The sequence below is a fragment of the Maniola jurtina genome, chromosome 1 (assembly GCF_905333055.1).
Source record: "Maniola jurtina chromosome 1, ilManJurt1.1, whole genome shotgun sequence".
Lineage (NCBI taxonomy): Eukaryota > Metazoa > Arthropoda > Insecta > Lepidoptera > Nymphalidae > Maniola > Maniola jurtina.
In genome coordinates this window covers 12,831,790-12,855,810 of record NC_060029.1, presented here as the reverse complement: position 1 = coordinate 12,855,810, position 24,021 = coordinate 12,831,790, and the positions used below count along the sequence as shown (strand labels likewise).

Here is a 24,021-nt window from a genome sequence, read left to right as displayed (position 1 = left end):
TCAATTCTTTGCACAAATAATATACAATGCAATAATTAACAAATATTAAAATGTCACATTGCAAAACTTTTTTATTTTCTAAATTGCCCGTGATAAGTGTCGTCCCCCCCCCCCCCCCCCCCCCCTCTCAAAAATAATTTATGTATTTACGTTCGTGTTTGGGTCACAGAAATTCATATATGTGGTAATCAACTTAACCGCCCCATTTTTTCGAAAACAAGAAAATTTTCCCTGGATGGAAGGGGAAGACGATGATCCTATAAGGGTTCTGTTTTTGTACCAATTTATACCTTCCCATTTCCAATAACCATGCGGCGAACTGTTACAAAATCGCATTTTTTCTTTTTTTTAATGTAGCCACCGCTTGAGGTTATAGTCCATCATTTCATGAAAATTCTACTCACCAAGTCCATTATAAGATTCCCGCACACTTGCTCTTTTGTCCATTTTATTCATGTGCTAACTCCGCCCACTTATGTTTTAGCAGAATTACTTCATTGTATTTCAAAACAATGGCGAATTGCGATGCGAATATCAACTACTTACATAATATAAAAGCAGTAATTTTACCCCAATATGAGGAGTGGGGTGACTGTGACTTTACCCTTATTCACAGTGTGGAAATTTTATAGTAAACAAGATGTTAACAAGACAGCTCTTGACCAAGTTCTTTAGATATAACCACTGGAATGGGCTCATACACAAGTACACTGGAAGATGCGTGCCATATAAATTGACAGTTAATGCCGATTTAAAGTGCCCCACCGAGCTTACCTACCCTTTAGAGCGCTTCCCAATCAGTTCCACCAAAAAAAACACCAAAACCGGCCACTTTTAACAAAATAGCACCGCACCCGCGCCAGCAAACGCCAACACCAGAGTAGATCATCCATCTGGAAAAAAATTAGGGCTAACATGATCTAACTAATAAATATACATGTTGCAACTACCCCTCTTTATAAAAAAAAATAAGTTTGTTATTTGTCAATAAAGTCTGCAATTGCCCTCTCTGCAGCTCTGCAGAAATCACAAAGCGAGAAATCAAACGCGGCTCTTTTTGACCGCGATAACGAAATGATACTTCAAAGTCCAGAGGGCAACAATATAATAATGGATAATGATCTATGGTAGAGAAGAGGGATCGTGTTTTTATAATAATTAAAAAAACAGTCTTTCGGGTGCAGTGTGCTGCGCTGCGTCTGTATGCCTATGGTTGATTTGATTTCATCATCATCATTATCATTATCATCATCATTATCATCCACTAGGACATAGGCCTTCCCGAAAGAGTTCCATCGGAGTGACAGAACTAACAACATATAAAGTTGAAAATTAAAACCCGACTGCGATCGTCTTAATAAACGCTGAAATATTATAGTAAAATTGTTTTTCTGTCGCTTGGTAAATTTTTATGTTGTAGTACATTCATATTCATGAACTCAGAATTTTCTCTTTCATTTGACATCCCACTCGATACAATAGCAAAAAAAATTTTTGGAGACCTTCACTTTTTTTAGGTCAATTTTTTCGTATAAAACCTATGTTACCGGGACCTTTACAATGAATCAATTGACGTCTCATTCATCAAAATCGGCCCGGTAGTTTAGGCGTTTCGGTGGAACACACAGAATCTGGATACAAACATACATACTATGTCATGCATAGTACTTCCTTTTGGCTTTGCCGCAGTCGAGTAAAAATAATATGGTATTATTTTCAGCAAAGAACATAGTGTAAAGGGTAGAATTGTAGTAATTAAACCTGTCAATGTAGTGACCATCTACTACAAAATTGATACCACTGGCTTATTTGTGATTGCGACTGAAGCTGAATAGTTCGTCGACAAATTCAAATAAAAGTTTTTGTTCCAGGAATATGGTCACCGTACCCAAGCTTTGGTAAGTTTTTGTGCATGAACATTGTTTTGATGCTTATCCAATATTTTGTTGCTCTATTGTGTATCAATTTGAATTTACAAAACGCATATAATTACTTAGTTTATTATTTTAACTAATTACTTTGATTTTAGTCAAGAGTCAAGACGAAAAGTGCACGAAATCTTTAGATGTGTTTAATTTTGAAAAGTTGTTTGGCAGCTCTCCGACTTTGGCCCGGTAACGGTTTTCACCTAAGCGGAGAGGAGACGAGATGTGTTCAATCGCCCAATTACGTCAATTATCGTCATAATAGATGACGAGAAAAAAATATCTGATCTTTTAAAAATCTAATTGGTTGACTGTACATATCTCCTCTCCTCTCCGCTTAGGTGGATACCGGCCCTTTCGGGGAAATTCCATAGAATTTTTTTCTACTCTCAAAACTTCTAAGTTACTACTTTCTGTCCGTCCGTTATGTGTAGAAGAAGACAACTTTGCTGATAAAATACCAATTTGCTATAATAATAATAATAATTAATGTCATGATCTTTTCAGCGAATTGCTGTAATAAAAGGTAAACAGATAAATGTACAGAAAGATACGATTTTATTTTATATGTACCTAATTAAATGAGAATGCAGATTTATTAAAAAGAAATGAAAGTATTTAAGAATACAAAAGTAATAATTCACTCGTTTGCCTTTGTTATAATATCGCGCGATTGACGTGAGTCAGCGCGTCCACGTGACGAGTCAAGTCGCGGCAAGGCCGCCGCAGCATGTCAAGTTCGCTGGAGCCAGCGCGTACATATTTCGCTAAAGCGCCGCTACAGTAACAATAATGGCTCAGTCCCTATTGTTTGGGCCCGTGGCACATTACGCTTTTGTCTCTGCCCTCTCCCGTTCCTCACAATGCGGCCAGGAAACAAGTGAGCCTTTATTTCGCCTCTTTTTGTCTCGGAGTATCGCTGCTTATTGTCTTCATTCGATTGTTCGGAGCTCTTCAGAGGGCACATTGTTGCGGACTCTGTTGTTAGTGCTGAGCTTGCGGATGTGCAATGTGAAAAGTGTCGTTTGAATATTAATACGACGCTAGATATTGCGCGTTGCGCGTTGCCTCTACAGCTACGGTGCTATACTGCCAATGTTCTGCCAAACTGGGGTGACATACTTAGTATAATTATACTACTCTTTGAAATCTCTTTACAGATTTCGGACAGTCATGGAGATAAATACTTACTTACTATAAAAACAGTTAAATTTTAATTTCATGTTAGCTTTGATATACTGTGGAAATACATTGAAGGATATTTTCTACTATCAAAATAAAAAATTAAGCATTAAATTACGTGACGCGTAGACGTGCGCGGGCGCAACTTATTCGCGCGTCTCACTTTCACCAAACTGATAAAATCAGGCCACCAGCGGCCGATGTTATTGTAAAATAATTATGAATTTACGTCAATTCTACTCTCAACCATGATGCCATGAACCTCGAAGTTAACCCCTGATACCTATTTTAAAACGCAGTTGAACATAATTTTATGGAATGCTTAAATATTATGGTTTTCCAAATTCCAGCTTTGACTTGAATGTATCCTGGAATGACATCCAGGCACCAAGCTCGTCTGTCCACCATCTCTATCTGCGAATGATACAAGCTACACCAGCATCTCTTCTAGTTAGCATTGTTCGCACGGCCCCATTGTATAGATGGCTTTGTTCAGGCACGCCCCGTTTTTTCCTTTCGGCTTTCGAAGCGCTGCGATGTAGCTGAAAAACAGGGTTGCTGTAATTACGTACTTGTACAGCAAATTATACATAATATAGCAGCCTGTGACTTTGCTGGAAGACAAGTTAACTTTTACGTATAAACAAGACTTGTTCTATGATGCATAGGGAACGTTGGGAACGTTGCGAATCCTATACAAAACATGAAGAGAGGTGACGCCGGACTTACGACTATACTAAACCCTTTTTTATGATTGAGATTTTGGCGTGTCTAAAACTCATTTTCAGTTTTAATATATTCATAATTAGATATAAATATGGCTGAATGAACTGAAGTATTTTATTTGGAAAAGATGCGTGCTGAATTTTAGTAACTAAATCGTCTTAAGTGAATTCTAGTTTTTTTTAGATTTTACAAGTAAAACGGGATTTAGCTGTTACGTATTATACATATAGTCTGATTACAAATATATAGAAATGAAGAGGCTGTCTATGTTTTCAAAATACCTTTGTTTTGTCTACCTAGTTTTTGCCTTCAAAACGACTGAATCGATTTTGAATAGGTAAGTATTTTTAATTCCGGGAAACTAAGGGTTCCTACGAGACTTTTATAAAACCTTTAAGTCTACTATTTTCAATAAGTTGTTTACACAATGGATCTGGAGTATTTTTATAACATACAAGAAAGAAAATGGGAACACTTTTAGCGTCGTGTAATAATAAATTAAATGTCAAACGTTACGTGTCTATTGTGAAGCATTTCCCGTGAGCTCTCTATACAAAACGCCCCATTGCGTGTTCCTTTCCTCGAAACCTACCCATTCATGTTTCCCGCGTTTTCCATACACAATATTGCGACTTTGTGAGGCTGTACGCTCCTCAAGGCTCCAAATACCCCATTGACGAGCGTCGAGCAAATTCGCTATAGCGAATTAACACTATTCATGAGAAGTTTTGAAAGAGGACTACTCTCATACAATTTGGTGGCATTCATAAAGATTCACTTCTTAGCTAGCTCGATGAATGGCTTTGTGGAAAATGTTCTATATTTTAGTTGGAGCGCACTTGAAGATCCAATTTCAAAGTTCATTCAAATTAATTTCTTTTTCATTGCTCACAATTCGCTTTATATTTTAGCTTATTATGAGCATAAAAGTGGTCCCAAAGTTTTTATTTTGCGAGCTTTGAATTTTTACGGAAATAATGCACAGAAGTGTATCTAATTGGGTATTGCTCGCGAATTCGTTGAGCGTAGGTAGTAGGTAGGTACATAAAATATAAATACATAAGGAGTACAATCCAGATCGTGATATTAAGGCTCCCTCGCAAGGCTTAGCTTTGCGCTGCCAGCAGTGCGGCTTGTGTTTGCGCCTTGGCCCTCAACTCAACTGACAAATGTTTTAATTCCTGACCTCGGTCCGCACACCACAGTCCACAAAGCCCGGTAAAGCAAAACCTCGCGCGAGGTTACCACTTGCTGCTAAGTGCTAGGTGCATCTAGCAGGGGCACCTTTAAGAAATGACTATGCACCACTTTCACACCTTCTCTGAAAATATAATGGAATACTTTTATCAAAATTAATATTAGGAACGAAAATCGAGAATATGTCCAACGCTTTGCTTGTCGAATGAATAAAAGAGATCCAAAGGGAAATCCTTCAGGTTTTTTCATTTGTAAATTTCTATTGTACCATTTCCCTATTTGGTGGACAAAAGGTGGCTGGTTGGTAACACAATTGGGCCATCTTTTGTTCCACGACCGCTCCGGCGTATTCTTTCAGTGGCGCCTAGGAAAACTGTTCCTAGCATGATAGCGACGCGAGTGGTATTGTCGTTGCATTAATTGTCGCATGCCTCATCTTGTCGCGAGATGGATATAATAGCCTTTGTTTTAAAAATGCAGTAAAACTCAGACGATGTGCAGTACCTACCAATTAGTTCGTTAAAGTCAAAAAGCTATGCGCCTCACTGGAAAATGACTTACGAGTAGGTATGTACCTATTGATATGCTTTAGGTACCGAGGGGGATATGATTGAATGAATAAATGATGAATATGATTTTATTGTACGCCACATACTTACCTATCTATCTCGTAGTGAGTACAAAGAATAAAAACTTAGTAAGTATATAATTTGATGGCTGACGCTACCTAACCCTCTCTCTCTCTCTAATCATCTCTGATGATTTTGGTATTTCTTTTTATTTTACTCACATTTTATATATCTAGTTCCTGTGGAGGTCCTCATTAGATCAATTTCGCGATCACGCTCACCGTCGCGTAACCCTATCTGATAAATTATAAAAAAGTGCGCCACCTATTGAATAAAGAAGACCATAAAAGAAAACCATTTAAAATTTCCATTGAATCATTTTCCTTTTTAGTGAACAAAAAGTGGCTGGTTGGTAACACAATTGGGCCAACTATTGTTCCATGCCCGCTTGGGGCCTAGAATAACTGTTTCTAGAATAATAGCCCTGCAACGCGAGCGGTATTGTCATCGTGTTAATTGTTCCTTTCTTCTAGTCGCGGATTAATCTACAGGTTCGTAATACGGTGTTGGAAATGTAACAGAGTTGTCGTGTTACTTACTAGAGCAGCAATACCCGCCAAAGACTCCACCTGTCTGGTGGACAAGTGCAATTTAACCGTGCCAACAATCTCACATATTTAGGTAAACTATACCTCCTTCTGTGCACTAGATTGGTCATTCCAAACAAGATTTTTTTTAATGCGAGTTGTGGCCTTTGTAACTTCATGGCCGGGGTCGTGTTTGTGTGCAATCTGTGTGAAACACTATTTTTGTTCGGAGTAGCAGTTCTATACATTTAATGCAATGAGTCGTGCTTATTGCCATTCAGTAAATTGCCACTGGATTTTACTGCGATATAGGAGTAGTAGGAGGTAATAGATGTATTAGGTACTCTTAATAGTAGATAATAGTCATGTAGCTATATGTATCTTCTTCATCATCGAAGAGACAGAGCGCTCTTTCTATAAATATAAGAAAGATTTTTACTAAAGTCAACGTTTGTGCTTTTGAATCGTCTAGTGAATCTACCACTATAAGCTAAGTAGGTAGGTACATAAGTGGGAAAATAATAAAAATAAATAACATTAAGTGACAGTGAGCCGTTAGGACATTTGCCTTCTTCTCGGGAGGTCGGGGGTTTGTTTCCGCGCACCTCTAACGTTTCGGAGTTATGTTGGTAGGTACGTTTTGAGAAATTAAAATATATCACTCGTTTTAACGGTGAACGAAAACATCGTGAGAAAACCCAGACGCCTGAGAGTTCTCCATAATGTTCTCAAAGGTGTGTGAAGTCTGCCAATCCGCTCTTGCATGGCCAAAACCTTGTTTGTTGTCATACTGAGAGGAGACCCGTGCTCTGTAGTGAGCCGGCGATAGGGTGATCATGGTGAACACTAAGTTAGGTAATGGGCAGTTGGGGTAGGTACGCCTACCAACAGGGCCTAAACAAAATCCCACGCACTGAACTACTTTTATTTTAGGCACTCCAGCGTACCTTTCCGCTCGCGTTGTAAACTTTTCTATAGCCAACTCTATTATTAAGCGAACGCAAAGGGAAAACAATCGCTCCAAGTTAAGATGCTTGAAATTTCTCCGCCCTTTCAAGTGCTTACCAATTTCTAAACATACTGGGCCCTGTAAAGGAAAACAGTCCGACGAGAAACGCTAAACAGTGGGCCATTGAAAATAGCTGAAGCTTTAGAAAATCACCCTCCTTTCGAGTTCGCAGCCTCTATTTATTATTTTAACATTTTCCATATACAATTTCGAGCTTGCGACTCGGAGTGTCCCATTGAAGAGTCACACTCGGGACTTGCGTCGATTCAGGAGTAAATTAACACCATTCAAAGACGAAGGACGCCTGAAAGGTCCTCTTTTATGATTTGTTATTATGGTCAGTCTTTATGAAGCATATTTTCTGTTTGTGTATTGAGACTTGAGCTAGGTCGTGGGGAATTTCAAAGACGTACCTTCGGTAGATATAAGTGTGAAAATGTTGAGAATGTCCTCGAAGGTGTGCAAAGATACCAAAGGTTTGCTTTTATTTTTGTGCTGGTGTATTTATTGGATCTTCTTGACTCAATCCACTAATAAGTTCCTAGGTCAAGAGCTAAGTAGGTACCCATCGTAGGGAATATTAAACTGCTGTAAGTTTGGAAATGTCGAGAATGTTCTCAAAGGTGTGTCTGTCTGGTCATGGTCAAAACTCTTTTCATTCTGAGAAGAAACTCGGGCTCAGAATGAGGCCGGTGCGTGATGGGTTGAGTTGATCTTGATGACAGTAGACGAATACTTATAATAATTTAATAACTTCCTGCTGTGAGTAAACTTTTAAGTTAACTATTACTTATATATATTATTCATAAAGAGGTAAAAGTTTGTAAGTTGTTTGTAGGATAGGAAGTAATCTCTAGAACTACTGAAGCGATCTTGAAAATTCTTTGACCAATAGAAAGCTACATTCTTTCTGTGTGACATATTTGGGCTATATTTTACTAAGCATCCGTGCGAAGTCGGGGCGAGTCGCTAGCAAGTTATTAAAAAGAAAAATCTTTTCAATAAAGTTTTCATAATTTGAGTAGGTACTATTTCCATTTTTCTAGAAAATGACCAACAATAATAATTTTACCTAACGGTATGTGTATTGCGTAGTTTTTGGCGACATCACTAAGTAGGTAGTAACCAAATCGAATCTGTGCGTTAAATTGACGCTGATTGAATAATATTAATTCTTCCCACATGTCGATAACAAGGCTGCTGATTTCGTACTTGCACGAATAATTGAATTACCAATGGAAGTAAGTAGCGGGGGTAATATCGTACTCGCTTGGATCATTTGCGGCTTATTCAGGTTTTACCGACGGATTTCCGTTTTTAATAAAAAACATGGTTAGATTATTAGGTTTGATTATAAAGTAGTAGGTAAGTACTTCGATAAATATTTAATTACCTACTATAATGCTTACGTTCTGTTTGTAACAAAAAAAATGCAATTAACACAACAATTATTTTTACAAAATAAAAGACCCGCCAATATATGCGCGGCTGCGGCTGCGGAAGGTCCATTTAGAAGACAATAGTTTTTTAGGCCTGCAAGGTTTTCTTTGGCTTCTAAGCTAAGCTCTTCGAGAGCGAAGCCAAAAATGTGGAATAGGTTAGTAGCGCCATCTCTCGTATCTTACTTGTTTTACTTCAGAGGTCTAGCTACATAGTTCACAATCATACCGCTAGGTAGCACAAAATCCTACGTGACTCGCTAGATAAGGACTTGTATCGTAATTCACAAAAGCTATCACAGATGGCGCTTCAAAAATTTAAGCGTGTTTCTGTTCAAGATTATGTTTCGAAATTCGAATTTCGATCATCTCTCATCTCAGGGTTCAACGATATAATGATTAATGTACTCTCAACAGTTTCTTTAAAACAGTACCTATCTGATTGTTTTTGCTAGTAGGTACCTATCTAGATCACAGAACAAAATAATATAAGCTCAATTGATTCCTAGTTCCATTAAGTACCTAACTAGGTAGATTGTGTATTTTTGTAAAATAGGAAGGTAAACCTACGTAGGAAGATTGCATATGAACCTTTATTTTACATGCATAGAATATACTTACTTGAGGGAAGTAAAAATTATGACAAAATTGTACTTACAAACCTGATAAATGGTAAAAAAAATATGTAACCACATCCCGCGAAAGAGAAGAAAACTCTTTGAAACAAAATATCAAATCAAGCAACGACAATTCAGTTCTACATAATTCTATTCTATAAAATAGAATCGGTATACGTACCTACCTAGGTACAATCTAGTACCTAATAAATCAATAATTCGCAGGCGCGGTGAATACGACCTTCTCGCTTTTCCACTTTGCTCAATAAGGCTTTGAAATTAAAGCACACATTGAAGATTGCAATAGGTAACCTAGCAAATAATTCGAATAATTTAATGGTGTGTTTTATAACTTTTATTAAAGAAGATGCGAGGTCTCATCGCTCCGCTCTTGTTCCATAGATTAATTACTATGGTGCTAGATATTAGACAATAAGGTAAATAAATTACGTCGCCGCCACATCTCCTTCGGCCCTCCCATTGAGAACTCCACGTCTATAGGTACCTAGGTTAGGTACGTTTAAGACCTAAGTTCAAAGACCGAAAACAGGTCTTTTTTTCGTCGGCACGCACACGAAGGGTTGCGTACCATCGCACAAGAAATAACACTAGTTTTTTTGTTGATCACAAATTCATGGATTTCAGATTTTTCCTATACTTGTGCTTGACATAAGACATTGCTAGACAGTGCTGATATAGTATAGTAGTGCTGATACGTAAGTAGGTTGTGAATTGTGATTCTCTTCACGAAGTGATCCTATAAGGGTTCCTTATTTCTAAAGTACGGAACTCTAAAAATGACCACAACGCTTTGTGGTTTCTTTGAATATCTTTGGATGTGAGCGGCTGTTATTTTTTCGCTCGATAAGCGTTTTCGTTCTTTGAACCTCACAGTACGTAGGTACGTAAGTAGGTATGTACCGTAATAAAAGTACCTAACTACCTACCAAGTTACTAACCACTTACGATAACACCGCTATAGTACCCATTGAACTATTATGATAATTGATAGTACCTTCCTAGGTATATATGTAGATTTGCTGTCGTCAATCTGTCTATTCTTAGGTAGGTAACTACTTACCTATTCTAGTGCCTCATTCAATCAACATGCTTGTTTGTTTCTAGTTTTGTCGCTTCATGGATATTTTGCATTATTAGTTATTACCATAGATATGTGGATATTACAGTCTATTGCCCTTTTTACGCAATCTTTCCGCTTGGTAATAGCAGTAATAGTTGGCCAGGTATCACTGCATCATATTATGTAACAATAGGGTACCTAACCTATTTATAGCTAGCTAGATTTATCACGCAAAACGTAATTACGTCATAATCCATTTTAGTTTCCACTAGCATCTGAATACGGCTTCAATCGCGTCATTTCAGCATTTCTACATTAGGTAGGTACTTAGTAGATATAACCAGTGGAAAGAAAATTAAAGCCTAACTTATTCTAGATAGGCTGTCTTTCTTCAAATTCTGCTAAAAGTTAGGGTCGGCTTGCAGTCCGTTTGTATATAAGTACACGCCCTTGACTGTGATCTTACCTGGTGGAAGTGATGATGCAACCCACGACGGAAGCAGGCCTACTGGAAGGGGTGTGACAATTTTTATTATATACCTACCGTCTATTTAGGCAGTCCTTTATGCTTGGCGGCTCAGCTTTGCCGGCAAGGTGGTAACTAGCCACGCTCGAAGTGTTTCACTAGGCTTATCTGCAGTGCCAATTTATAAACTATTATTAATTCCAAAATGCGTCTGCCGGAAATCGGACCCGGGACCTCTCTAAAACAATGCTAAGCGCCGGGAAAGTAGTATTTTTAGTTTTCACTCAATAAATTGTCTTGTTTAATCTTAGTTGAAGGGGAAAGGTAAAACGTTTGACAGCGTCCGTCCGTGCAAGATGTTGGTTCACTTGGTAGGTAGTAGCACATCTCCGATATTCCATGAGTGCTTACAAGCGAACTGATATTACTACTACAGAAACACCGACCTGTCCTGTGGGTAAAGGTATGGCAGAGTCGTGAGCGAAGCCAATCAAGCGGGACAAGGACAACGCTATGCATTGAGCATCATTAGTGCTTCTCGGTCGGGTGGCAACGAGTACCGAGTGGAGAACAGAGTAGTGATACCAGCGCGGTAGGGCCAGGTAGCCCTGCGATGTGTAAGGCCTACCAGTTACCACGTGATCAAAATAGTAATAAATTCGACATAAGGAAATTGGGTTGCTGATGGGCTGACAAGTTGGTCTCTTAAATTTAGCAGTTGGCATGGCGCCTACGCTCCACACCGAACTGTTTACATTACACATTACGAAAACGTGACAATGTTGCTAAGAAATGTTGCAGGTCAGAAATAGAAATTTATTTTCGTTGAATTGTATAAAGTTTGATAATAAACAGTTTAGTTTGTTGCTGTTTACTTTAGTATAACTGTTCTTTAAACTCTAATTTTTCATCATAGATGATTTTGTATCAGGCAGCTAATTATGCGGGTAGGCTCTTTAATAAAACAATGGGATACATATAAAAATATTTTATTAAAAACATTTTGGTAACATTTAATAAGAACACTTAGGTAAAAATAAATCGACCTCAAAATCATTTAAAAAGAACAGCCTGGACTGGAAGTTCACGGAGGAACAGCGAAAAACTAAAATAAATAAAAACAATTGATAACACTCTAGGCAGACATGTCTAATTGACAACCAGAATTAAGGCATCGCAAGAATAATTATTATTTAAGTACGATAAAATACCTACGGCTATTATTATCTTTACAACAAATAAACGCCTAGTACGTAGCGTTCCGCGAGACGCGACCCTGTACTCTCTTGGCAGGCCACTACTCGAGTATTATTGCCACGACATCTCCGCTCGCGAGACGTCCGCTTGCCACTACGCCGTCGTTATACACTACATTACACTAAAACATCCCAATTATACGAAAAGCTATGTTAAAATTTACCTAACTAATAATAATATTATCTTCGGTTAATTTTGATACTAGAATGATATAACATCATCTCATATTGTACTCTTAACATTACGCTGGATTAAATTATAAAACGAGGAATTACACGTTATACATAATATTGCAAGCATTACTGAGATTGTGCACGTTACGTGGTTCATTAAAGTACGATTTAACTTAGAGTTAGGAAGGACGGCGCCTCGGCCCGCGGGCGGCGAGGCGCCTCGAGGGCGCTGTCGCTACATTAAAGGAACAGTCATAAAGATTACATTACGAGCATTGGCACTTTCAATATTAAATCTTAATTACACTCTCGAAATAGCACTGCGTATCAATAACCAACTTAAAAACTAAATTCAGATCAGTCATTTATGATATCACATCAAAATAAACAGGGAAATACATATGTGATAATCGATTGGATATACTATATGTAATATATATTATATTCTTTTCAAAAGAGGTATTAATTTTCTTAAGGGTTACTAAAATATTGAGCTCAGCGCCGCGCGCGACGCACTATATCACGATAATAGGAGAATAACATTAAACCAATAAGATTTGGTACTAGGAGTATGCCTCCGAGTTAATTCTATTTCGCTAAACCTACATAATGCTTATCAGTTATACGTAATACACACTGGACGCGCGACCTCCGGCGCGGCTAGACGAGCCGTGGGCGCCGCTAGACGGACCGTGGGCCCCGCTAGACGGGCCGTGGGCACGCCGAGACGCACCGTGGGCGCCTCGTCTAGGCAATAAACCCTTCATCCTTATACAATTTTCATTATAAAAATACTGTCATTTGACTACAGTTCAATGAGAAAAAATATTTACCAATTCATAAATATTAATGAACAATAGATAATAATTATAGTACAACACATTAAGTATAATAATATCATGTATATATTATGATTTGACTAAACAAAATAAAATGCATAAAATTGAAATGATTTAAACAATGTAAAATCACTTGAAGACCCACTTAGCAATGGAAGGTACTAAAAATTGATATTTCAGAAAAAAAAAACCATTAATTTAAATAAATAGCACAACAACCAAAATATTTGGCAATGTGGATTAAAATAATCATTAACAACTACGACCACTCGGCTGCTACTTAAACACAAATTGGAATGCAAGTATTGCATCGCACCTCTGCCTCAGTTTGGACGCGGCGCCGCGGGCTCCTACCTACTTCAAGGAGTCTTCACAACAAGAGTAACTATATAAAACTGTGCGTATCGCTCCAAATACTTTCTTTGAACTACATTCGATTGAAGCTTGTCATATTAAAGTTAATAACTAAATAATAATCTGAATGCAACATTTGATTTTAGATAACCATAACAACCATTTCGTGAGTATGTGTGACTGAGGATATAGCACACTATGTTTGTGAAGGCATATCTCACATTTTTTTTATGGATTTTCAATTTTTTTAGAGATGCCTTCCATATTAGGCAAAAATGATTATCATTAGGCATAAGTATCACTGTAAAAGCTGCATTCTGAGATCCATGCTATATGTTCAGTCATGACCCACTGAATCATAAATATATAAATTAAATTTTGTAAATTATTCACTTATTGTTAACAACTTATGTTTTTATGTTCATAGCCCATTGTATTGATTACAGAAAAAAAGTGGCGATGACTCAAAAGATAAAGCAGCTGATAAAATGCAATGTAAACTCCGATAAGGCTCCATTGTTCTGCTACTGAAATTTATCATGATAAAATTTAAACAAATCAATGCATGTTGGTCCCTTCCAGAATAATTGCCAAACTTTGAATCAAATTCCATAATATATCAATATAAAGAAAATTTTGAAACTACAAACTGTATTGTCACATATCAACATTTTTTATAAAAATAACTTTGTGGGAAATATGTCAACATTATCGTGTACAAATACTCCAGTTCCAATTTAAAGCTGGTCACAACATAGCAGAACTAAAGTTGCACAGAAGGACAGTATTATCGTTTACCATTTATAGTTAGTACATTACACATTTACTTACGATTAGATCAAGAGACTCACACTATTAAATATCTTGACTAAATTAAAGAGACCATGGATATTATAATTTAAATATGCATTTAAAGAGATATTGCCAGTCTGTTAATGACACTTACTATAATTTCACTAGGACCCAGCTTCTGGGCGACTCAATGACTCGAACGTTTTAAAACGGTCTGTAACAACTACTAATACCTTAGAATATCTAATCACTGCTTTAATTTGTGATGATATGCACTGATAACCCATTTGACTATGTTCCCCAGGGGCAATGGGCGTGTCATACGATTATATGAGTTGTTCAAGCTTTCACACAGAGTCAATAGGATTCTTGGGCAATGTGTCAAGTTTGTATCCTCTAGATTACATGTCATCACTAAGTATTACGTAACGCTCGGACGGTACATCCATCAATCATCGTAATTAGACCTTAAAATTAACATACAGCTTGGCTATAAATTCATGCCATCTCATCAAATCCCTGAGAGAATTATCGAGAAGCAACCTTTTGGTTTAAACATTGATGAAGCTAATTAAAATGACTGTGGAATATATATAAATAATCACCGCTACAGACTAACAATTATCGTAAAACAATATTTAAATAATAACTATAAGATGTAAGGTGGGAACAGCTCATTATGACATAAGTGTGCATATTTTAAATATTGCTTTAAAGTAATAGGACACAAAATCTAAAGGATGACATGTCAGCCAGTTGATTTTATGCCAATTATTAATTGATATAAATTGTTAAAGTGCAACAATTTATACAGATAGTATAATAATAATATAATATGCAATTATTAAACAAAAGATTCTTTGGATAACGAATAATAATTAATAATATTTCTAAGAGGAACTAAAATATGTAGCATAATCATATTATATTCATTATTAATATTCTGTCTTTAAATTAAATTATTTTATAAACTTGGAATTTGAGTACTGAGTCATTACAATCCTAGTTTTTGGGATTTCAAATGCCAATTTTGTATGTCTGTAAAACTTATGGCATTATTTTTAATAAACCTAACTTTTTAATTATCACACAAATTAAATAAGTTAAACAAAACAAAACGAAATATATTTGCATCGTCACACACTTCATAGAATTTGTCAAAATTACTTTCGTTAAATTAAGATCACAGTATTAAGTCACGATTAAAATATGTACCCATGAAAGTGTGCGACAATAGCTGCATGCATATTCCACAGTCATCCTCACGACCGGGCCACAGAGGGCAATACTTTAACTCAAATAGTAGGAAGATGTCACACGCCCAACGACTACAGATCACCGGAAATAATTTGTTCATTATATTGAGTACCTTAAATAAATATTACTTTGTAGAAAATAGGAATATCCCTGTCATTTTTTAGGCAACAACAGGTGGTCATAAGATTATTTTGTGAAGATGAACTGAAGTTGTTGGCTAAGAATTCATATTTGTACATCATGTGACAGTAATAAATATTTGCACCCTGTTGTGTCCCAGTCGTATTCAGCTCTCGTTCGTTCAGTGTTTAGTTTATGTGTCAAGTCACTCTGTGGCAGCTACAACCCAAGTGAATCCACACATACGGCAAGAATCTTTTACATACTGCGTGCGCGTCCCGTAGGGTCCCAGACGGTGGTACTGCGACCTGTTTGCAAAGAACAGTGCAGGATTGTTTGGTGGCAGCATCGTGGCACGGTAGTTCCATCGAGGATCCGTGAGATTTGCATTCAAGTTGAGAATATCGTGCCCTCCATAAATGATTTTAACATCTTCAACTTTTTTCTCTTTCGGACGTGGCTGTGGTTGCACAAAGGGTTCGAATAACTTCTGAAAAATAACATTTCACATATTCAAATAAAGAATTTGTATAAATCAAGATATTTATTGTTAAAAGAGGGATTAATTCATCAATCAATAAATAAAGACAAAATTTGACATAGAAAATTATCTATTTCATTCGAAGATCGATTGACCAAGCCTCGCTTCGTTCAGGTGGAGTTTCAGAAATTCTTTAGGTACTTAGTTGCTCTGATGGTCTATGTTATATGTATAGAGAACCTACAAGCCAAATCTCTAGTTCTAGACCAAGCGCTTTGAATTCTTGTTGATAGGTCAGTCAGTCAGTTTATCCTTTTATATCTATTATGTATAGATGTACTTGGATCATGGATCACTGTAAATCAATGATTCCGATGCATACCTCTTAATAATATTAGATATTTAATTTTTATTATATTTATATGTACTGAATTATATGTATTGACAACTTTGAAGACTACACGTGCAGTGAACACTGCCCGAATTTTTCCAATCACACGTCAATTGTACACATAGATAGCGTAAGACGTTCGCCATTACGGAATATTATGAAAATAGAGGGGTCAAGGCCAGGACGTACGCAAACAGTTGCAGTAGTGCAAATATTTTTTAATGAACTTACCTTCTCTGTTGTTTGAGGACTAGATGGGAGGGAATCGTTATTGACCGATTCCGATTTCAATGAGCCCAGCGATCCGATTCCGCTAGATTCACTGGAGACAGATGGGCTCGGGCTCGTCTGCGACTGAGTTAGGCCCGCTATATCTATGATATGCCTGAACGAGTTAAAATTCTCTGTCTCCAATCCGCCCAGAGGTAGTGCAACTGATAAAGCCATGTCTGCAAATAACAAATTGTATTCCACTTTACACGTGCATTATACGCCACTGCATGAACACTTTAGAAGCTATGTTGACAGAAACGAACGCGCCAAACTTTTCTAGTCACGACTTTATTACTTTACGCGAAACTCACCTTTGACTAGATTACGATCACAAAATATCAAAAAACACTGTATTTGCAATGAGTAAAACAATAATTACCGAAAAGAGCAATCCCAAAAAGTACAAGCCTCGACGTAGTTAAAAGAGATCGAACATTTACGGAGTGAAGTTAGTTACATTAGGTACCTCGCGTTTGCGTGTGCGTGAAGTCGACCAGAGCGGCAAGCGGAAGTTATGTTCAATGTCGGTAAAACAGTCTATTACGCAGCAAACAAAGAAATGGACAAATAAACTGTTTGTGCCGATTGATTTCAGCTATAATTTTGATCTGGATTAATGTCAATTTAGAATTGAAAAAATATTCACAAAATAATGTATAACAATATTGTGGTTTATTGAAAAAAATTATACCCAAATTCTTATAAGCGCCATCTAGGATAACTACATGTAACTACATGTAACAAACCGCCACGACACATCGCTAGATGGCGGGTGAGTATTGAAGTAGTAGTTTACTTGGTTTGTTATAGATGGCGCACAACTTTACCTAATCATGGGATGGAGGCAAGAAGGCCATAATAATTTAATTACCTATTAATTCATTTTTTTTTAATAAATCATAATCATGAAAGTTTAATACCATTGACTATTACCTAGCTAGAGGATGCAGTATTGCTATAAAATTTCAAACCTGGTAGGTAGTAGATATGCGGGATTGAGGATTCTTCCTGTTTGCCGAATCCCGTAGGCGGCCCTTACACAGTCAGTTTAGATCGCGATCAAGTAGCCCTCATCGCGATCACAGATTGATGGATTGCGCTACAACATTACACGTTCAATCTCGATTTCGTCAGTCCGTGTTATCCTACGCCGCGTGAACACGTGTTATCATGGATTTAGATGAGGTTTAACGCTGTAGTATCTTTTGTCTTAACCCTAACTTTAAAGAAGAGGATTCGTAGAAGGCGCTGGTTTTCAAGTCGGGATTTTGGAACTTTTTGAGTGAAAACAGCGGGATTCTTTCGTCGAAAGCGGGACATAGTAAAAAAACCGGCCAAGTGCGAGTCAGACTCGCGCACTGAGGGTTCCGTACTCGGGTATTTTTTCCAACATTTTGCACGATAAATCAAAAACTATTATGCATAAAAATAAATAAAAATCAGTTTTAGAATGTACAAGTAAGACCCTTTCATATGATACCCCACTTTTCAGATTTATTCCTGTACTTATTTGTTATAGCACAAATACAGGAATTTTGAGACCTACCTACCTGCCAAATTTCATGATTCTTGGACAACGGGAAGTACCTACCCTATAGGTTTCTTGACAGACAGACAGACAGACAGACAGACGGACAGACAACAAAGTGATCCTACAAGGGTTCCGATTTTCCTTTTGAGATACGGAACCCTAAAAATAGGTAAAAATAGGAAAACTTTAATGCACCTTTAACTTTATTGAAAGATAGAAATGACCAAGATAAAACAAAGAAACTAACAACTACAAGTAGTCGCCAATAGGTATTGTGGGTAGGTAGTAGGTACGTTACCCAATTAAATTATTTAGAAATTGAATTTCTCAATTAACCCTGCCAGGAATCGTACTCAAGACCTCGTACATATAAAATTAGGGCTAGAGTTCCAAAGTTCGAATAGGTAGGTACCTACCTAGGTACATGCCATCGCCTTTGTCTTTCTCTGAGATTGAAGAGAGTAGGTAGGTAGGTAAGTGTACCTAGTATATAGTAAGTAGGTACCTACCTAATAGCTATCAACTTAATAATTTTGGCACTATTAAAAGGAAACAGCGTTAAAAATGGCTGAGGTAAGTAGGTAGGATAGGAACCTACGTCTCGTTTAAATTGAAACTTAGCGCAGATACTTGAGAGTATGCATGATACTTAGCGCAGAGCCCAGTCGAAGTGCGCTCGATAGATTTCAGTCCAAGCAAACAGAGCTGGACGGTTCAGGTTTTGACAGCGCGGTGTTGTGAGACTCGCGAATTTCGTGACCCCGAATTAGCAATTTTTTGTCGACAATTTTGTTACAAAGTAATTTGTTAGTGTAGACGTCTGAAAGATTTTTTCCTTCCTACCGTTAAAAGTTGTGCTTACTTAGGCAAAATAGGTAGGTAACTACTTGCTAGAAAACAAATTGAAACCAGCAAAGCAGAAAAATAACTATGAACGCTTCATGAAAAATAAAAATACAAAATTCTAAATTCAAAATATTTTTATTCAATTAGACTTTTACAAGTTCTTTTGAATCGTCAAAAGCATCTATCTACCTCTGGTTCGGAATGCCTTTCCTACTGAGAAGAACCAGCAAGAAACTCGGCGGTTGCTCTTTTCAAAGATGCCATGTATAAAAGCAACTGAAGTCCCGCGCATTGCTGGAGCGAATTGTAGTTATTTTTAAAGAATAGGTGCTTATGTCGTAAAATTTATAATGTCTCGAAAGTGGAAATTAAATCTAGGTAGGTAGGTCGTAAACTGACAAAACAAGAGCGAAGCGAGTGCGATGTTTTTATATTAATTCAGAATATAAATTAGTATGTATATACCTACTTAATTTATACATATCTATGCCAGCCCTGGCCAACTAGGTACCTAGGTACCTACCTACCAGCTACCTACCTACTTAGGTACTCTTTGCTATGCAAAAATCCTTGCTATGAAAAAATCTACGTTGGTATATTACTATGTACCTACCTAGTTGTCCACCACATCAGGACAGTTTTTTAAAGCAGGGTAGAGCAGGGCTTAAAGGTCCGCGGGTATATAGGTCCACCATAGGTATAAAGAAAACTAGTGGCATAACGTTTTTTAGGGTTCCGTACCTCAAAAGGAAAAACGGAACCCTATAGGATCACTTTGTTGCCTGTCTGTCTGTCTATCCGTCCGTCCGTCCGTCGTGTCTGTCAAGAAACCTATAGGGTACTTCCCGTTGACCTAGAATCATGAAATTTGGCAGGTAGGTAGGTCTTATAGCACAAGTACAGGAATGAATCTGAAATTGGTGGTTACATCATTAAAAAAAATGTGTTTCAATTTTCAAAGTAAGACAACTATACCAAGTGGGGTATCATCATATGAAAGGGCTTTACGTACATTCTAAAACAGATTTTTATTTATTTTTATGTATGATAGTTTTTGATTTATCGTGCAAAATGTTGGAAAAAATACCCGAGAACGGAACCCTCAGTGCGCGAGTCTGACTCGCACTTGAGCGGTTTTTTCTAAATATGCGAGCGGAGAGGATGAGGCGCGGGAGGCGAAACGAGACATCGCTGGCTAGTGGCTATCGAACGACGCCGCTATAGAAGAAGATATACGACCGCATCTCAAGAAAAGTTTTTTTTTGCTAAACAGTGTTATTTCATTTACCATGCCTAAACACAGTTTAGTACACGTGATTTTTTTGTTTTTCACGATTTATTGCTTAGTAGTTTTTGGCTAGTTTGAACGGTAATTTTTTTACCACCTGTTAAAACACAAATATCAGGCTGGGATGAAAAGGTCCAAGTGTGGACCATTTTACACCATTACTATCATTACAGTACTTTTGATTTTTGTTTTTGAAATAAAAATAAACACTTGAATTTCAGTGAAACAAATATTGTTATTATTTCTTAAATCCTTTTTGAAATCAATACTGGACGTTTTTACCACTACTATGGGGTAAAAAGAGACAGACGATAAGATACCACAAAAAACACCAAAAAAATCCTGTAAATTTAAAAAAATCATAATATATTGCAAATAAAACATCTGACTGACGCTAGAGGTCAACGAACGTTGCGTACGTAGGCCACTCGGAGTGAATGCCACGTGGCGTCGTAGGTGCTGGGGCATTTACTCGAGTTTTACACGCTATAGGTACATTGCGGATTTGAAAAATAGTAAATCACTAAAACTACGAAATAAGGCAACTTATTTATGAAGTTTATTGACATTGGATTGTGTTTAGGTAGTTAACGCTAAGTTTTTGCTAGGGTTCTCGTTACATCCTTTATAAGTAGGTACCTACTTACCTGCCTATGCAAAATCTCATGTTTCTAGACCTAAGTATCCGTTTAAAAGCTCTATGAACTTAAGACCAAGTACCTAACTTTATTCATTACTATTACTCAAAAACTTTTTAAAATTAAAATTGAATTACCTACTCGACCTTTTTGACCCTACTATGGGGCAAAAAAGGGACAGGCGGCAAGGTTTAGATTTAAAAAAAATTACATATTTACTTACCTACATAGATACCTATATCTTTTATGATAAGTAATTCAGCCAAAAATTGAGTTAAGCAACGGTCAGATAACTGTTTCATTGATTAGTGTTGTATATTTTACCTACTACATATATAGGTATTATACCTACCTACCTAGTTGGCTCGGTTTTCATAGTATGATTCGAAATAGTCAAATTGGACCTTTCAGCCCCGCCCTACCCTACCTAGGTATTGATAGCCAAAACATAGGTAGGTAGGTACCTACTCATAAGTGGTAGGTACCTACTCATAGGTTGCCTGTAACCTGCCCTGTTGATTTTGTTCCTTAGGAATAATAATTTCCTTCCTTCGACAATTTTGCCTACACTTAGGTAAAAATGATCTAATATCTAGTTTGTATCTAGCTACACATAGTGGTGGACTAGATAAACTTTTTTAAGTAGATAGGTATGTACGTAGGTGCATAGGTAGGTACTTAGGTGCTACATGGGTAGCTACTGGCTAGGTAGGTAGGTAAACTGAATAATATGAGATAGATACCTAATGGGTAATGACATGGGGGTGCAATTACGAAACGTAATCGACGCGGCCGCCGCGGTGTTGGGGCCTCACAATGGAGTGTAACAGGTTTGTCGCGGGCGGTAATTGCTCGCCCCGCGATCTGTAAATATTCTTATTTCGCCACTTATAGCGTCCGTTCAATAAAATAATAATAGTAAACATCCGTGCAAATGGCCGGCGGACGGAGAGCGCCGCGTGGCGAGGCGGCGGGCGAGGGGGCCCGGCGGCCGGGGGCAGGGGGGCCCGGCTTATCGATTCGCGCCCGCGCGACACACTGTATCTATCCTCTCATCGAAGCCCGTTCGCTGGCCCCACAAAGAAAGAGATAGGTTTCGCCGACTTTGATCCTTTTGTTTTTGGGCAGCGTCCGGCGATGCGGGCGGGGGCTGAAAAATGTGAAGGGGCGCTGATTGGCCGCGCCGGCCCCGCCCCCCCGCGCGCGCCCCGCGCCCCGCGCGCCGCAGCCTCCGCGAGAGCCTCCGCGACTCAGTTCAAGGGCGGTTGCGGCGTCGCGTGCAGACTTGTTTGGGTTCACTATTTATAAACTCTGGAACAATTACGGCCGATTACGGCTATCGATGAGCGGATTATACGCATAGTTGCCGCTCAATGTGGCCGATTCATTTATTTTTATTCGCAATGCACGAAGTTTCGGCGATTATGTTTACATGTTGCGTGGCGGGGTCATCGCTAACGAGACGTCTGCTTATCGATGAAAGAAAAAGCCTTTTTGTATTAGATAGGTTTATTAAAATGAAATATTACATCTAGTCATACTAGCTTAGATGTAAGATGATGAAGCTTTGCTTTTCACAATGGCCAGCCAAAGTTCAATTAGATTCAAGATCTCTATCAATTAAAGGATTATAAATTCGCATATAAAACAAATAAAGCCAATGAAGCCACCAATAATAAACTTAGGTACCTACCTCAAAATATTATTAAAACCTACCTAGATACTTGATAGTAGGTAAGTATAGGTGAATAAGAGATTAGGGCGCGTTCACACCTAACGCGCGTAACGCAGTTTACTTGCTGCTTTTCCATACTTACCTACTCAAGTTTTTGTTCACACCAAACTGACAATACGCTACTGATCACAGTCGGTGGCTGACATTACGTTAGATTTGAATGCTCATTTACCTAGGTAGATACAAGTAGGTATACCTACCTACTTACCTATATAATAAGTAGTTGTAATGTAGGTTCAGTTTCCATATTATTATTTGTATCTAATAATAAGGCATCATAGAGTCTCTGTAGGTAGGTATAGAGAAGTTCTAGTGTTGGAAATATAATACATCTACTAGTACCTGTTGCGCGATTTTTTTCCCCTTTACCATAAGGAATCACGTTAGAAGTAATAATAACCTACCTCAATAATAAAAAATAATGACTCAAAAATCAATAACTGAACTTCTTGTTATGCTCAATAATAAAAAATAATGACTCAAAAATCAATAACTGAACTTCTTGTTATGCTCGGGCCACATTAAGGTTAACGTCAATGCCCAAAAACGCCATATCGTGGCTACATCTACGTTTTACGGGAAACGCCGTTGAATATCGCGTTTTTGGCCGTTAATGTGGCTGGGACATTAAAAAAGACCTGAAATTCCGGTCAAGGTAAAACTCTTCGCTGGAAAAATCACCGCTAAGCTCTTAAATAATGCATATAAATACTTACTTAAGATAAGATCAAAAATATGGCCCAGAATGAAATTGCATTGAAAAGCACGAAGCAACTATACCCTTGCGTTACGAGACTCAGTGAACCGAAAGGAGGAGATGGCGAGCGAAGCGAGCTGGTGATCTCCGTAATGAAATGAAAGTCGAATAGATGAAGCTGAATGAAGGGGTGACGAAGCGAATCTTCTCCCTTCTACCGTAGCCCAGTTTAACGCTGGTGTTTGAAAAAGTCCCTGTAGCGGTGCCGTCACAAATAGAGCTACTGTTACCATGTTACGATACTATAGGCAGGTATTACGAGTAGGAGGTATTAATATTATTTATGTGTAGGAAACCAAGTTGCTAGAAATCAGAGCAGTGTGACTCTAGGTGACACTCGTCACCATATCGAATGTCACGTTACAAATGACGAGTCCCGTTCGACGATCACTTCGATGTAAAATGGCGTCTTCCCTTCAAAATTTGAAAACATACGGGGATGTATTGATGTTAATAAACGCTGCGTTCACTACCTTAATTTTTTCATTTTT

At 37.8% G+C, this 24,021-nt stretch overlaps 1 protein-coding gene and 1 long non-coding RNA gene across 3 annotated transcripts in view; one reads left to right on the top strand and one right to left on the bottom strand.

Annotated features, from left to right (window-relative positions):
- The window catches only part of LOC123877473, a 349,653-nt gene that overhangs the window by 25,672 nt on the left and 299,960 nt on the right, over nt 1-24,021 (top strand). The window lies entirely within an intron of this gene.
- Nucleotides 11,772-17,229, bottom strand: LOC123877260. 2 transcript variants are annotated; one of them, XM_045923878.1, is made up of 3 exons: nt 17,115-17,229; nt 16,694-16,911; nt 11,772-16,080 (listed from the first exon to the last, which is right to left on the bottom strand). In XM_045923878.1, the coding sequence occupies exons 2-3, from the start codon at nt 16,907-16,909 to the stop codon at nt 15,796-15,798; spliced, it is 501 nt and encodes a 166-aa protein (XP_045779834.1). In that variant the 5' UTR covers nt 16,910-16,911; nt 17,115-17,229; the 3' UTR covers nt 11,772-15,795. The 2 variants fall into 2 exon arrangements, with proteins under 2 accessions (XP_045779834.1, XP_045779895.1); XM_045923939.1 differs by having other exon boundaries at nt 17,047-17,222.